We start from the raw sequence: 15,255 nt of genomic DNA on the forward strand, positions 1-15,255 counted from the left end.
TCAGCTTAATATTTGTCCTCCATACATTCCAGTAGACGGAAAAACACTGGTTCATTTTACTCTGCCTATACCAAATTCTAATGCACTGAAGTAGTACAGAGCTATATCAGTTTGGGACACCTTACCTATCACAATAACAGAGAAAAACATACATTGGAGTAACTGTGGATTATAGTTGGTGAATGATTTTCTTTCCATATATATGGAATATATATTCATGTTATAGACTGTTTTTCAGAAGATAAAGTGGTGTGATGCTTGTGATAGCTGTGAAATATTCATCATATATAGCCATATATTCATGTTTTTAGATTTTTTTCAGGTATTTGTTAATAGGCTGTACAAACATACTCAATAGTCCATCATTTTTATATATAATTTGAAAGGTAATGTAAGATAAGAAAGAAAAAGGCAGTTACAGAGGTAAAAGAAAAAAAAATAACATCAAACTTGAGGTAGGGTTACAGAAGAAAATAAATAAAGTTATTAAATGATGATGAGTGTTTGCAGAAAAGATTACCGGGTTGGAAGCAGGAGGTAACTGTTGTGCAAATGCAAATGAGATGAGGAAGTGAGGAGGTTGTCTTTGTAGTCTATGAGTGGCTGCCAGACCTGCAAATGTGGCCAAGTCTCAGTTTCTCAAGGCTAAGATGGTGCAACACATCCTGCATCCATCGAGTCCGGCTTGGGGGAGGGGGGGTTGACCTTCTTGCCAATAGGCAATAATAGTGATTATTTTTAAATAGCCCATAATTTTAACTTCCAATGCCACCATCTAATATTTGTTTCTTGGGTCTCTGTCTCCAAACAAACCGCTAACAGCAGCATGTGAGGTCGTGTATGTGTGTGTGTGTTTGTGTGTGGAGACCAGACTGGACCGACAGCGCCCCCCACCGGACAGACGAGGCGCTGCTCCCAGTGGAGGTATTACGTCTCGATGTGTCAGAGGGAGTCAGGGCGAGTCTTGACTGCAGTCATCGTCGATGCAACCGGGATGCGCATCAGTATGAAAAGAAACCAGCGCCTTCCTCTGAACGGTACGAAACGTTTATTGTGTTTATTCTCTTTCCCTCTTCGCGTTTGAGACATCTCATCATTTCAAGGTTTGTTTTCTCGAGGGCGTTTGTGGAGGTAAATGCTGTCACGGAGCCAGAGCAGAGGCAGCTCGAAGCATTATCGGTATAAGACGTGTTTACAGCCAAGGGGGGAGATCTCAAATGTCGATGTTTTCTTTTTAATTCATGGCCTGCTTTTTTTTAAAAAAAAGAAAATTGTGCTGAACGAAGTGTAACACCCTGCAGCGCCGTGCCCAGCGTCACCGACCGAGAGATCATGACGCAATATTTGTTATTGTCCGACTGTCAGTGCATAAAAATACATCCACTCTCAAGTATAATGGCAATATCACAGGCTGATGGAGCCATAAATAGATTTCCACTGGGAAGCTGTGGCCTGTATTTATTTTAGCCTAGACAAAAAGGCAGTGTGCATTTCTGCAGGTCTTCAAACAGACATAGAGAGTGTTGGTGTGGGATTATAAGGATTATGTCACATATTTGTTATTATTTAAAAAAAAAAAAAAAAAAATCTTATTCCATCCAAGACCTGATATGCTGGTTTATAAAACAACATGTCACGCCATTAAAGGCCTCTATGGTTTATTCCAAACAGAAGACAAAAGATTACATTTGACGTGCTTTCATAACAGAGTGGAAACTCAGTCCCTTTGTGATCCACTAACTTCTCTACCTGGTATTTGTGTGTGCGTATGTGTGTTTTTGAGGAAGAAACTCAGATCACTTCTTCTGAACCGTATCTTCACGCAGTTGTGTTGAGAGAAGTCCTGATGTTCCTCTTGATATGCAAGAATATACAAGGCATATCATCCAGCAGATCACCATCATTACCATCACCAGAGGTTCCTAATGCACAGATCTCTGTGAAACACCTCTTTTATTCACTTCATCTTCATGGGTGGACACATGCTCACCACTTGGGGGTGGAGTCGTTTGCATATTCCCCTCCTCTTTGATCAGAAAGCAATTTATGGCACGGCCCCGGCGCATCTGTGTGTCCATGGTTACTGCTTAACATATTTTTGCACCGAGCAGACCCTTGTAGATAAATCAGACCCAAGGGACAGCGTGTCAGCACGGGTCGGAATCGATGAAATTGAAACTGAGAAGAACATCGGGGCTAAAGCGGGACGCAGGAAAGGAAGCGTACAGGGTTGATGACGGAGCAGAAGAAGGGGGACGTTTGTTAGAGATTTAAACGGAGGAAGAGGAGCTGAGTGAAAGACGGGGACGTACGAGGGAGAGGCACTGCAGTGCAGCCGGTGTTGACAGTATCTGCAGGGGGCCAGCTGTGCGAGCCACGGGCCTCGTAAACTGGGTCATTTTTTGTCTCCAGGCCGTCCCAGAGGACCGAAGCCCACCTGAATCTGTCTACTCTCTGCTACACACTGGATCACTCTCTTCTTGTTATTTTCTCCCGACGTTGAAGCTAGAAAACCACCGGTCTTCAGTGTGAGGCCTGAGGTCAGAGGTCACCTGCAGGAAAGCTTCTGGTCAGGATTCAACGTGTTGCTCAGTGGCACTTCATCAGCGTGGTTGTTTTCAGTTAAAGGCCTTAAACCCAGAGCTCAGTTGAAATATTTAGTTGATTTATCAGTTAGTTCATCTCACATGTAATGCTACATCACATCATGTGAGAAAGACAAAAAAAAGGGGAATATCCTTGTTTTGTGGGTTGTTTTCATTTGTCAGATAAAATAATCAGGTTTTATGAGATGAATTAAGTTCTAACACAAAATAAGTTACTTTAGTCTTTAACTGTACTTGTGTTATTTCTCAGATTTGTGGCCCTTTACAAGCCAAGAAAATTCAATAGTGATCAACTATTATGTTACATTTGTTATTATTTAAAAAGTTTTCATTAAAAAAAATAGAGCAGTTGACAGATGACACTTCAAAATAGTTTTTTTGGGGGGGGGTATTGATACTTTTAATCAGTCAGATAGCTTCAGATGGCTTCTTTTATCCAAACAGCCATATAAAATGGAAAGATACTTAACTTAATTTAGCATTTCTGCTTGAAAGAAGACAAAGAAAATTATAAAAAAGCTTCCCTTCAGGCTGTGTGCATGTAGCAGGTGCCTGTCCGACATGTTAAATGATGATCCTATGCTTTCCCGTGGCTTTACATTACGTCTACAGTGGTTTTCCTAGAGAGCTTCCCTCAGTGCTCCAGGCACTGGGGATTATATCGTGTTGAAAGACGTCTCCCGCTGTCAATGACTCCCACACGGCCTAATGAGGCAGAGCATCCGTGCAGTAATTGTCATCTGTTTTGGTCTCGCTTGAAGGTGCCACAGCGGAGCTCAGGCTGGCAAAGAGCATCACTGTCGCTGCACTGTGAGTCCGTGTGAGTGCCGGAGACAGCGCTTTCGTTTGCACGTGCTTGCGTGACGTCACGACGTGTTCACGTGTAAAAAAAATAGACCTCCACCGGAGAAGTCTTCGCACATGAATGGATGCAGAGTGGCACACTTTTTTTTCCCCCTACTTTGTCAGTGTGGTGTCGAAAAAACAGCCGCACACACGAGGCACGCGTTGGGGGCTCAGAAGCTCGGATTGTTCCAGATGATCTTTTTAAGAAAAGGCAAGTGGATGAATGTGTGGCACAGAAATACCAAAGAGGGAATGTTAAACGAGTCGGACAGGCCACAGGATATGTAAACATTTACCTCTCTGGGTAATTTAGAGAAGCTGTCAGCTCGGATTAGTCATCAGACCTCTTGCTGTGTCCCTTTCCTTTCCTCTTAACATTCTCTCCGTGCACCCTTTTTCTTCTATTGTGGGTTTGGTCTTTTCCTTTGGTTCACATTGGAGTTTAATTTCAGTTTTTTTCTCTTAGTGACACGTTTCTTTGCACCTCTCGCCTGCTAGGAGCATAACAGATGGCATGCTTTACCGAAACATGGTATATTTAAAGGAGCTGCTTCCCCTTTTTAAACCTCTTTCAAACAAATCTTGTTTCTCTGTTTGCTGGAATGAGAAATGATTTGCTCTACACCGATAACGACAACGACAAAAAAAAACAATCTGCAGAAAATATGAGAACGAGACAGGAACAAGGAGAGAATGGCACTGGGCAGAACAAAGATGAAAATAGAAAAAAGAGTGCGTAACTGCTTTTATAGCAAGTGATATCGCTGCAGTACAGAGCTCAGACAAAAAGCTTTGGGTTTAGGAAGCCTCTAAATGGAGGGTTTTTTGATTCTAGATTGGTGATTTCTGACTACTTTTGGGGCCTTTTTCCTTAATATAAACGCTAAAAGATTAAAAACAAACAAAAATTACCAAACAGTACTTGGTTTCATCTTTTGTATTTTCTTATTTTTGTGAAGTCAAAGAAGCTGACGAGGACAGAAACACAACGACGAGAGGTTGTAAATGTTTCAGAGGAGCCAAATCTCCGTGCTGGCACACTTGGCACAGCTTCTGTTTCCTGATCCCTCCCCGCCGCATGTAAAATTTGGCAGGTGCAGCATAATGAGCAGCCCCGTGAGTGCTGTGGCTTTAACTTAGCAAAATAATAACGTCATTGTGATGTAAATGCGTGGCTTGAGTGCGTACATGTGCACTCTACAGATTTTAAGAAACGAGGAAAACCAGATCACGGAACTTGAGCGTCAGTTTAAAGGTCTAAATCTACATTTAACTTTAGAGAAGCATATTGTGACAGCTACAGTCTAGATTACCAGCAAGTCTTTTTTTTTTACACACAAAACATGAAAAACAGCGCAAGGTGTTGACCTGGCCTCGAAATTCACTAGATCCCAAAATGATCAAGCATCAAGGACACACTCAGAAGAGCCATGTTTGTTTTCTGATGAGTCAGATGAGAACAGTTTTAGAATAACAGTGAAGATCTACACGATATATGAGACAGGAAGTCATAATGTTATGCCTGATCCTACAAGATGAAAACAATACCAAAGATGCCGCAATATAAGTTCAGTCAAAGGTCTTTTTGAGCAGCTGATTAGATTTTCTCTTCAGATTTGTGTCATTAATCTGTCGAAAAGCAGAAGTCAAACGGCGCAAATAGCATCAGCAGATTGAGGATGTAGATTCTGCGTTTCATTTCCTACAGCTGTGTGAAAAGTCTCACTTTTGCCTCGCAGAAATACTTCCCACTGCCTATATTAGCACATGAACATGTGGTAAGCAATCACTTGAGCAGTGCGGAGAGACTGCTAAGGCTGTCGTTTGGTGTTCGTCTCAGAGTGACAGCATCTCTGATGAGGCACCTTCACGTGAGACTAGCTGTTTGTCGCCTTATCCTTTAGAAGAGACGCGGGTAATGCGATGCTGAGTGAGTGTGCAGCAAACAGCAGCTTTTATAAGACTAATTACAAGCAATATTCAGATTTATTCTGAACGTCTTAATGGTTTGAGGACGTCAGTCAATGTTGGAAATGTCTGAATCTATGAGGACTTTTCTTCTTCTGTCTTTCAGGTTTATCCCTGGCCAGCTTGTGACCAACTCAGACCAGCGCACAAGAGGATAAAACGTGGCAGACGAGTTTTGATTTTCGGCCACTTGACGTCATCCTCTTTACTCCCAGCATCCAACCTCAGCCCCGACGTGATCCCACCATGTCCGGGAAGGAGCGCAGCCCCCGCCACCGGCCGTGGTCCGTCTACCGGGCCAACACGTTTGATCTCTCGGCTGAGATGATGGGGTTGGCTCTCTCGGGTAACTAAGTGACTGCTGCCATGGTTACCTGTTTGCTTCACCAGTAATGGCATTACACGCCTTGTAAAAGAGCCTCCCTTTCCTCTTTCTCTCCATCACGCAGGCAACAGTCAGGATCCGGATGAGCCGGTGCTGGAGTTTAGCGTGGGTAAGTTCAGTGATTTCATATGGTGGCGGTGATGCAGATGGCATCTTATTTCTGTAGCCGGAAAAAATGAAGTTTAAAAGAGGAACCAAGTCAGGATCAGTGTTGAAAAAGTGGGTCCTTCTCAGTCATCTTCTTCTATTGAATGAACTCAGTGTATTCGACAAAACAAATTCAGATGATTTCATCTGGAATCCATGCAAAGAGCCTAGTTGGAATCTGTTGATTGCAACTTGTTCCTCTGCCTCCCACTGAACAAAAAAAGGCAGTGGTGTTTTGTCTCTGTTTTCAAATCGACATCTGACGGATTCAGATGATGTTGATATAATTCTTATCCATAGTTCAAACAGAATGAACTAATTGACAACTACTGCTTGTCAGCTACTGACAGCTCAGATCGAGCGTATTACATTCATTCCACGTCGAAGGATTACTGAGCATCCCGCCATTAAATCCCGCAGTCTTTAATCTCCTGTGTTTATATGTTGCTGCTGCAGCCTGCAGCGAGCTGGTCACCCCTACACTGGACCGTAAGCCAACCAGCTTTGTGGCCGTCAGCTGCACGACTCCACCCCAGGCCTTCTGGACCAAACACGCTCAGACTGAAATCATAGAGGTATTCCACTGCTCGCTTCCTGCCTGCTGTCGACGACTTAAAAAACCTTTTCAACCTTTTCTCTGTCTCTCTGTCTCTTCAGGGCACCAGTAACCCTATCTTCCTGAGCAGTATAGCGTTCTTTCAGGATTCTCTTATCACACAACAGACTCAGGTCAAGCTTTCTGTCTACGATGTAAAGGACCGCGCTCAGGGCACGGTACGCTCAACATTACTCGTGTTTCTTTAAGTTTAGGACGTGAATAACCGCCTGTATTAATTTTACCCGGATGTGCGTGCTCTTATGCAACAGATGTACATGCTCGGCTCGTCCATGTTTTCCGTGAAGGAGCTGCTGCAGGACAAACACCACAGACTGCACCTGACGCTCAGGTAACCAGGCAGCTTTAACACACACTGTGGCTTATCCTCTATCAGCGAGCGGTCAAATAAAACCATGACCTGACCTGATGTCTCTGCTGTGCGTCAGGTCGGCGGAGAGCGAGCGCGTGGGAAACATCACAGTGATCGCCTGGCAAATAGAGGAGAAGCGCGAGCAGAGAGCTCCCGTTCCAAGATTACAGAGAGGAGACACCGTTAATGGGAGGGTGAGTGATAAAGAAATTTATTTCTAATGTTTTCATGATATTCTTCAGTATATTTTTGAATTCAAGCAGAACTTCTGATGGTTTTCTCATCTTTTTGTTCTGTATATATTATTAAATTTCCTTATGTTTTGTGGTGTTGGCAGAGAAAACAATATAATGGCAACATCAACTTGTAGTTGTCATTTGGAGGTCAAACATACATTTCACTTCCCATTATTATGTCTGAGTTTGTGTTTCTACCCACGCTCTCTCTCTGGTTGCATTGTTTTAGAACAACGTTATGGACAAATGCATGAGGAAGTCAGACAGGCTGAAAGCATCTCTTCACACAAACATTATTATTTTTTGTTTGTGTCCATTTTTTGCCCAGATGGTCCTCCCTGTTGACGAAAGCCTAACAGAATCAATGGGCATCAAATCCAAGTCTTCATCTTTGTGTAAAGACCCACTGCTGAAGGCTGGTGAGTGCAGTGATATAGTGAGATATTACAACTGTTAAATTATGAGCTATGACAGTTTGTTAACAGGTGACATGTGCGTTACTAGCTGTGTCATAGTGATTCATTCATCCTGTCCCTGCCCGTCCCTCCAGTGTTCGGAGGCGTCATGTCGCGGACGTACCGTTTCCCCACCACTGATGGCAACCACCTGCGGATCCTGGAGCAGATGGCAGAGAGCGTGCTCTCGCTGCATATCCCTCGACAGTTTGTCAAACTCCTGCTGGAAGAGGATGCTGTCAGGTAACGTCGGAAAACCACCGCTAAAAAAAACAAAACAATTTACTATATTTATGCGATCAGAGCATCCATTGGAGGTGCAGGGTGTTGAAAATGTTGCGGTTTCTAAAATGTGTACTTTCTAGTCTATAGAGAACTAGTTCACAGCCAGGAGTGTGAACTCTTTCCCTGAAAGTGGTGGTGGTGGTGCCACCCCCATCCTCCCTATAACAACATACAGACACACGTCTACACGTATACGTCTGTACACACACACGTACACATACATATATGCGTACATTTAGACGTGTACACACACGCGCGCACACATATACACTGTGTATATGCGTGTACACAGACGTGTATATACACATGCGTGCATGTATGTGTGTGCACGAGTATACGCATACACGCATGTACACACACACGCCGCATACATGTACGCTTGCTGTATTTAAATTACTGTCACACACCAATGGACACAATTCAGAGTGTGGTTGAAGACTGGGAAGTTGCACTTTCTGGGGAACCAGAGGTCTAAAGATAATGTTACCTACTGCCACAACTCCTACAAAAAACAAAAAATGAACAAATAAAAAGAGATATTCCTGCTTTGTTCTTGTTTGTAAGGTATGTAGGTAAAAATATGATGGATTTATGTTAATGTGTATTATCGGTAAGGGCAGAATGAAAGGTAAAAACAGTCATGTGCTGTGCAGATTTCTTTTTAAGTCTAACATTATTATAGTGACCACTGCATCAGCTGATGTATCAAAACAGAGTTTTTATTTTCTCCCTGGCGGCATTAAACTGAAACTTGCGTGTGTTTTGTAATTTGAATTAAAATGAATGTGTGTTGTCTTTAATGTACCCTATTTAATTACACCATAGTGCTTAATGGCTGCTCTGTAATTTGAGGAGTCGTACAAGCTGAGGTCCATTGGACGCCCTGATTGTTGTTGCATGCTTGTGTGTGTGTGTGTGTGATGAACAGGGTGTGTGAGCTGGAAGAACTGGGTGAGCTGTCTCCGTGTTGGGAGAACCTCCGCAGACAGATCATCACTCAGTACCAGACCATCATCCTCACCTACCAGGAGACCATCAGTGACCTGCACGAGTATAAAGGTTAGAAGCAGAAATGCGTGATGTCACTGTGTAGTGGCACTACAGCAGTCTTATAACATACACAGTTGGGCATTGGTCCATTATAACTGCTTTCTCTCCTTTGTGTTTCCTCCCAGGTCCTTCGTTTAAGTCCAGTATGTTGAAAGCTGAGAGGAAGCTGGAGTTTATTCCCACTAACCTGCATGTACAGAGGATGAGAGTACAGGGAGAGTCTGGTTATGGTAGGTGTTTATACGCATGTGTTTGCTGCTTGCCCACAGCTTTTAATATTTTTTTTATTTAGTGTTCTTCTGTCCTGTCTTCTGATCAGACCGGACGTACGACGTTGTGACTATCGGCGCTCCTGCTGCACATCACCAAGGCTTTAAAGGCTGCGGCCTCCGGAAACTGCTGCACAAGCTGGAGGAAGCCAGGAAACAGTGAGTCGTTTAAGCTGCCGCACGTTTCATGGCCGTGTTTTGCATTGGAAGTTATTAACAAATCTCTTGGGGATTTTTTTTTTGCCTCATTCCATCAGCACTTACGAAGAGGAAAGGTAAGATTGTGTAAAGTTGTTTGTTGTGCTTCGTTTCCATCTCAAGCCTCGACACCGCGTTGCTCCTCTGTTGACTTTCATTTTCATGTCTTTCGTGCGCCTGAAGCTCTGCCGGCTCTGGCCCTAAAGGAATGGCATACCAGCCTCAGGATGTCGTGAAAGCAAAGGAGCTGATCGGCCAAATTAACACCCTGAAGACGCAAGTGTGTTACTACACTGAACGTCTGTCCCGAACCGCCAAGGAGCGTTCAGCCAACGCTCTGGAGCGGACTCTGGCCATCCTGACAGAGAAGGTAGGAGGCTGAGAGAATCCCCTCGTAGATCTCCACACATTTTATTTATTTATTTTTTTATCCTAGTCTGTTGGTTTTATTTTTGTGTCATTTTCCCCCGCACCTCATTCGTTGCAGACTCGTCAGCTGGTGGCCGTCTGTGACTCCAAGCTGCTGTGCTCGGCCATCCTCGCCCTGGCGGCCGCCCGCCCGGAGTTCTCCCAGCGAAGCACCCCGTCCCCGTCCTCCTCCTCACTCTCGCCCTCCTCTCGCTCCCCGTCCCGCTCGCCCTCCCGCCACACCGCCTCCCCGTCTCGCGCGGCCATCTCACCCTCGCGCCACCACGCGGCTCCTCCGGAGAGTGGCGACGGCACCAAAAACAAGCGCGCCTCTTTCCAGGCGGATTTGCACGAGGAGGAGTGGGTAAGAGTCCGTCTGCCTCTTCCTCTTCAAGTTTTTTTAAATTTATTTACTTACTTACTTACACTCATGTGTGTTTGTGTGCAGGAGAAGGTCTGGCTAAATGTCGATAAAAGTCTGGAGTGTGTGATCCAGAGAGTGGACAGGCTGCTGCAGAGAGACAGACTCCAGAGTGACAGCAGCTCTGAGGACGTCTTCCTGCTCGCCACAGAGGACCCAAGTAACACCAAGAAAGGTATAAACGCGTCAACAGTTATCGCAGCATCCCCCTATGTACAGCACAGAAACCAGAGAGTTAACATGGCTGTGTTACTCTCGTGAGGTTCCCATAGCAACCAAGATGTTTTCTGGATACACCCCGAGCACAAAAAGAAGGATCTGTCGTCGTTGTCGTCGACGCGTCGTTCTGTGTCATCGTCTCTGTTCTCACACCCCCCTCGAAATCATCAACCACTATCATCGTCGTTCTCTCATCGTCCTGTTGATCGCATCTGTAGGTTGTCTCTCATCAAACCCGCGTCAGTGTTTCATTCTGTCCTTGCCTAAACCTGCTTTGCTCTCTCTCGTTTGTAGACAGCAGTCCTGACATGGAAAAGACGTCCCCAGGTGAGACACATAGCAGCACTATATGGACGAAGGAGGATAAATTTTTTTTTTTTAAAAAAACAGGCTGCAAACACAATAAAGGAAATATCAGTTTGATTAGAAAAGCTGTGCATTGGAAAATGCATTCGACGTTATTAAAACTAAATCTTACTTTACAAAATCTTCTATCAATTATTTCTGTATTAGTGTTTCCTTAATTTTGTTTAAAATACAATATGAAGAAAGCAAGCAATGTGACAACTCCACTCATTAACCTTCTACCTAATTCTGACAAGTTTTAAGGAAACAAACTGCAGTAAGGCCAAGTAAGGACAATGTAGCATTTGTGTTTAATTTGGGCTTACCTTCAAACTATCTACAAATCCAGTCATGCAGACCAAATTTCAAAATGTTTAGGTCCCATTTTTAAAAACAAAGTGTCTTTAAGTGTCTGTGCTGTATTAGGGTCATGATTTCTGTGTCTGCAGGCGAGTGGAGCGACGCCCTGTACCCTCTCCTCACCACGCTGACGGACTGTGTGTCTCTGATGAGCGACAAAGCCAAGAAAGCCATGGTGTTCCTGCTGATGCAGGACAGCGCTCCCACCATCGCCATGAGCCTCACCCTGCAGTACCGCCGCGACGTCGTCTTCTGCCAGACGGTCTGTCAGCTTCGCTAACTACTCTGCATGTTTTAAACTAACACGGATGTCGTTTTGAATAGAAAACGTGATCGATGTCTTTTTGCTGCCATTAATTGTGCTGCCAACAGCTGACGGCTCTGATCTGCGGCTTCGTTCTCAAGCTGAGGAACTCTCTGTGTGACTCCGGCTTCCTCAGGCAGCTGCACACCATCGGCCTGCTGGTGCAGTACGAAGGCCTGCTCAGCACCTACGGTAACTGTGTGTGAGGAAGTGTGCGCGTGCTTCTTTAAAAGTGTGTAACCAAACAAAATTTAAAATCCAAGTATGCATCCTCATTCAAGTCTGCATCCACGTTCACGTAAATTTAAATTTTGCCACGTTTGAAAATAAAAAATTATATTTGGTGGAGTGCCACCTATAGGTAAAAAGAAATAAAGGTGTATATACTCTACAGTGTTTGATCAATGTGTACTTTAAATTCAGTTGCAGTTGCAGTAAAGAAGTAAGTAAGAAGTAAAACAATATAAATTGGTGTCAACCACTGCTATAAGCTATAATTTAACAGAATTGCATGGGCATTCAAATAAAAAGTCAAACAATTAAACAATAGCATTTCTTGCAGAGTTATTGATATTTCTTTTCCATGAATGTCTGTGTTGGCTTCTCCTTAAAGGGGAGGAGTTGGCCATGTTGGAGGACATGAGCGTCGGAGTGATGGACCTGAGAAACGTCACCTTCAAAGTCACCCAGGCGACCTCGGGCTTCAGCCCAGACATGCTGCCGGTGATCACGGGAAACAGGAACGGCTTTAACGTCAGGGTCCCGATGCCCGGCGCCATGTTTGACACGCTGCCGCGGGAGATCCAGAACGGGATGCTGCTACGGGTGCAGCCCGTCCTCTTCAACGTGGGGATCAACGAACAGCAGACGCTGGCTGAGAAGTGAGTGGCTAAATGTGAAAGGTTCACAAACATGCACATAACTGGTTGAATTTTATTTATTTATTTATTTATTTATAGATACGTGTATATATATGGCCAACCCTAAAAATAAAAGATGATTATTCGAACCTGTGTATTATTTTTACAGCATAATATTTAATGCAAAATGATTATAATAATGTATATGTATAAACAGCACTAGGCTGAGTTTAATATAGAACACATATAGTAGGTAGGTGTCCCTACTTAATCACTTTTAGAGTCCTTGGCCAGAAAAATGTTAAAGGTGGTATATGGTATTTGCTTAGACAGTGTAGTCAACAAGTTTAATATTCATATTATATATGTTGTGTTCTGCATAAGTCTTCTCGCTTTAGGAAAGTAAAGAAAGAATAAAAAGTAAGAGGAGATTTTAAGTGGCTATTATTCAAAAACTGGAAGCTCTAATGCATCGTACGTGTATCCAGGTTCGGAGACACGTCACTGCAAGAAGTCATCAACATAGAGAGCATGACTCGCCTCAGCTCGTACTACGACCAGTTTAAAGAAGTCCTTCCAGAAGACTGTGAGTCACACACACGTAGTATCAGAAAGAAAACTGTTGCAGGCCTACTCTTTCATTCTTATTTTTCACCTACCTCATAATTCCTCCTCCTCTTCCATAGGCCTCCCTCGCTCCCGCAGCACCACCAGCCTGCCCGACCTCTTAAAACTGCTGAACCAGAACGTGAACGCCAAGAAAAGCAAAAACGTGGAGATCCTGTGGCAAGCGGCCGAGGTACGCACGCTCCTCATGTCTCATGCGTTCCCCAACGATTTCACTGTCCACTAAACTCCTCTTCCTCCAAACCCTGAAGGTGTGCCGCCGCCTGAACGGAGTGCGCTTCACCAGCTGCAAGAGCGCCAAGGACCGCACGGCCATGTCTCTGACCCTGGAGCAGTGTCAGATCCTGCAGCAGGAGCACGCCCTGGCCCCGCAGGTCTTCTACCAGGCCTTGGACTGTATGCGCAGGTCAGTCCCAAAGCTCCTAAAAGCATCATTCTTGAAATAAATAAATAAATAAAACAAAATAAATAATGCATCACTTCTGTCGCTTCACAGCGAGGGCTGCAGGAGAGAGAACACCATGAAGAATGTAGGATGTCGTAAATACGCCTTTAACTCTCTCCAGCTCAAGGCCTTCCCCAAACAGTATCGGCCTCCAGAAGGGACGTACGGGAAAGTGGAGACCTAAGGGGACTCTGTCTGCAGGAAACCAAAAAAAAAAGAAAAGAAAAAAAGACTGAAGTGGATAATGATGATGCCACCACTCGGAGAAAAATACAAACTGGAGCAACAGCCCTTTTGTTTTGTGCTTAGTCACCGTCAAAACGATTAATAATGTCCAAGTGCCAGTGCTGCTGTAGATCATTTTATTGCCCTCTCCACTCAATAGCGCTAGAACCACACACTCTCACAGCCACTCCACAGCCAGCAGCAGTAAAAGACACGGCTCCCCGCGTCACATCGTAGCCAGTGTGCAGACGGCTGGTCGACTGCTGCGTCAGCTGTAGCATCAGGAAGCGTCTAGCCGCTCTGGATCTAAGTCGTTTAAACTCGTGTCCCTAGAAATAAGACGTACGGATGGCTCAGCCTTTAGAAAGATGTCCTAGCGATCTCTTATTTGATGTTCTCACTTTGTCAGTTAAAGGATAGGTTTTTTTGTTCTTATTGGTAACATATCAGATGCAGAAGCAAACAATTGATGTTTCCCACCAAGTCTTGTGTGTGTATCCAAAGCCTTATATATGTATATATATATAACTTATTCATATGTGCCACTAAAAGTACACCAATGACCTACACTGTATTCGTTGTGTTACGACAAACACAGCCACATAAAATACAGATTGTAGAATATGAATCCTTGATATTCCCCAACATCCACATTATTTTTGCCTGTTTCAATCACATTTGTTCTAAACTATTGGAGTTTTAAGATTGACATGCTCATTGTAATTCAGTGAGCATCTGAAATGTCGCAAAAGTCAGAAATTGAACAACACATAGACACAATATTAAAAAAAACACCAGCTTCATTCACAAGACAACACAAAACAAAACGTACAATTTTCTATTTCCATTTAGATGCCACACAAACTGTTCTCTGGAAGCGGCAAAAAGCGTGACTGTTTAAATGTATAGTATCATGCTTACATATGACATCGCCTTTTTTACTTTCAATCCACATGAAAGGATCAGCTTTATCAAAATAAATGTCTTTACCTGTTAGAGATATTTCTCTGGACCTAAACCGCACTGTTGAAAGCCCGTCTTTGGTTTGTTTTATTTATTAGGCCGATGTCAGTGGCCACAGTTGAATCCGGGGATGAGGGTCGTGGGCCAAAATGTTAATTTTGCAGTACGTTAAGTTAAATATGGGTATATACAGCATGCATGTGTAAAATAAACACTATCACAAAATAATTTTGAATAATGAATGATGATGGTTATTGCGCTTCACATTTATGTTCCAAAAAAATGACTGGCTTCTTTAAATAAGAAAAATAATTGGGACATTACTCAAGTACAAAGACATTTAGTGCAATAGGCCAAGTAACATGGGACAAAACATGCCCCCATTAATTATACAGACTTCAATCATACAACATACACTGTGGTGGAATCAACTTTGGTTAAAAAAAAAAAAAAAAAAAAAAAGGAAACCAGGGCTTATTGTCACACAGGTGATTCTCACATTGCAATTATCTTCTCCACTAGAGGGCGCAACCTAACAGTGGAATACTAGTTGTCTTCCTTTAAATGGACAAGTGTCCTGTCCTGTCTGAGTAGAGAATAGCACAGTGTAAATTGAGATGAGCACTAATTAACCATTTTACACAACCCAAACTAAAACATGTCAA

The 15,255-nt window shown here is 43.6% G+C and overlaps 1 protein-coding gene across 3 annotated transcripts; it reads left to right on the forward strand.

Moving 5' to 3' along the window:
* The first annotated feature begins 891 nt into the window (after positions 1-891).
* On the forward strand, positions 892-14,818 carry inpp4aa (inositol polyphosphate-4-phosphatase type I Aa). 3 transcript variants are annotated; one of them, XM_047601603.1, is made up of 25 exons: positions 892-1,037; positions 5,527-5,766; positions 5,870-5,914; positions 6,409-6,527; positions 6,610-6,726; positions 6,820-6,899; positions 6,997-7,114; positions 7,485-7,575; positions 7,707-7,854; positions 8,825-8,955; positions 9,072-9,176; positions 9,266-9,374; positions 9,473-9,490; positions 9,597-9,783; positions 9,901-10,185; positions 10,270-10,417; positions 10,505-10,675; positions 10,756-10,788; positions 11,256-11,428; positions 11,539-11,662; positions 12,084-12,351; positions 12,819-12,916; positions 13,017-13,129; positions 13,209-13,363; positions 13,454-14,818. In XM_047601603.1, the coding sequence occupies exons 2-25, from the start codon at positions 5,667-5,669 to the stop codon at positions 13,584-13,586; spliced, it is 3,069 nt and encodes a 1,022-aa protein (XP_047457559.1). In that variant the 5' UTR covers positions 892-1,037; positions 5,527-5,666; the 3' UTR covers positions 13,587-14,818. The 3 variants fall into 3 exon arrangements, with proteins under 3 accessions (XP_047457559.1, XP_047457561.1, XP_047457560.1); XM_047601604.1 differs by lacking the exon at positions 892-1,037 and adding an exon at positions 5,266-5,382; XM_047601605.1 differs by lacking the exon at positions 10,505-10,675.
* Positions 14,819-15,255: the final 437 nt, after the last annotated feature.

The sequence above is a fragment of the Mugil cephalus genome, chromosome 12, assembly GCF_022458985.1.
Source record: "Mugil cephalus isolate CIBA_MC_2020 chromosome 12, CIBA_Mcephalus_1.1, whole genome shotgun sequence".
NCBI lineage: Eukaryota > Metazoa > Chordata > Actinopteri > Mugiliformes > Mugilidae > Mugil > Mugil cephalus.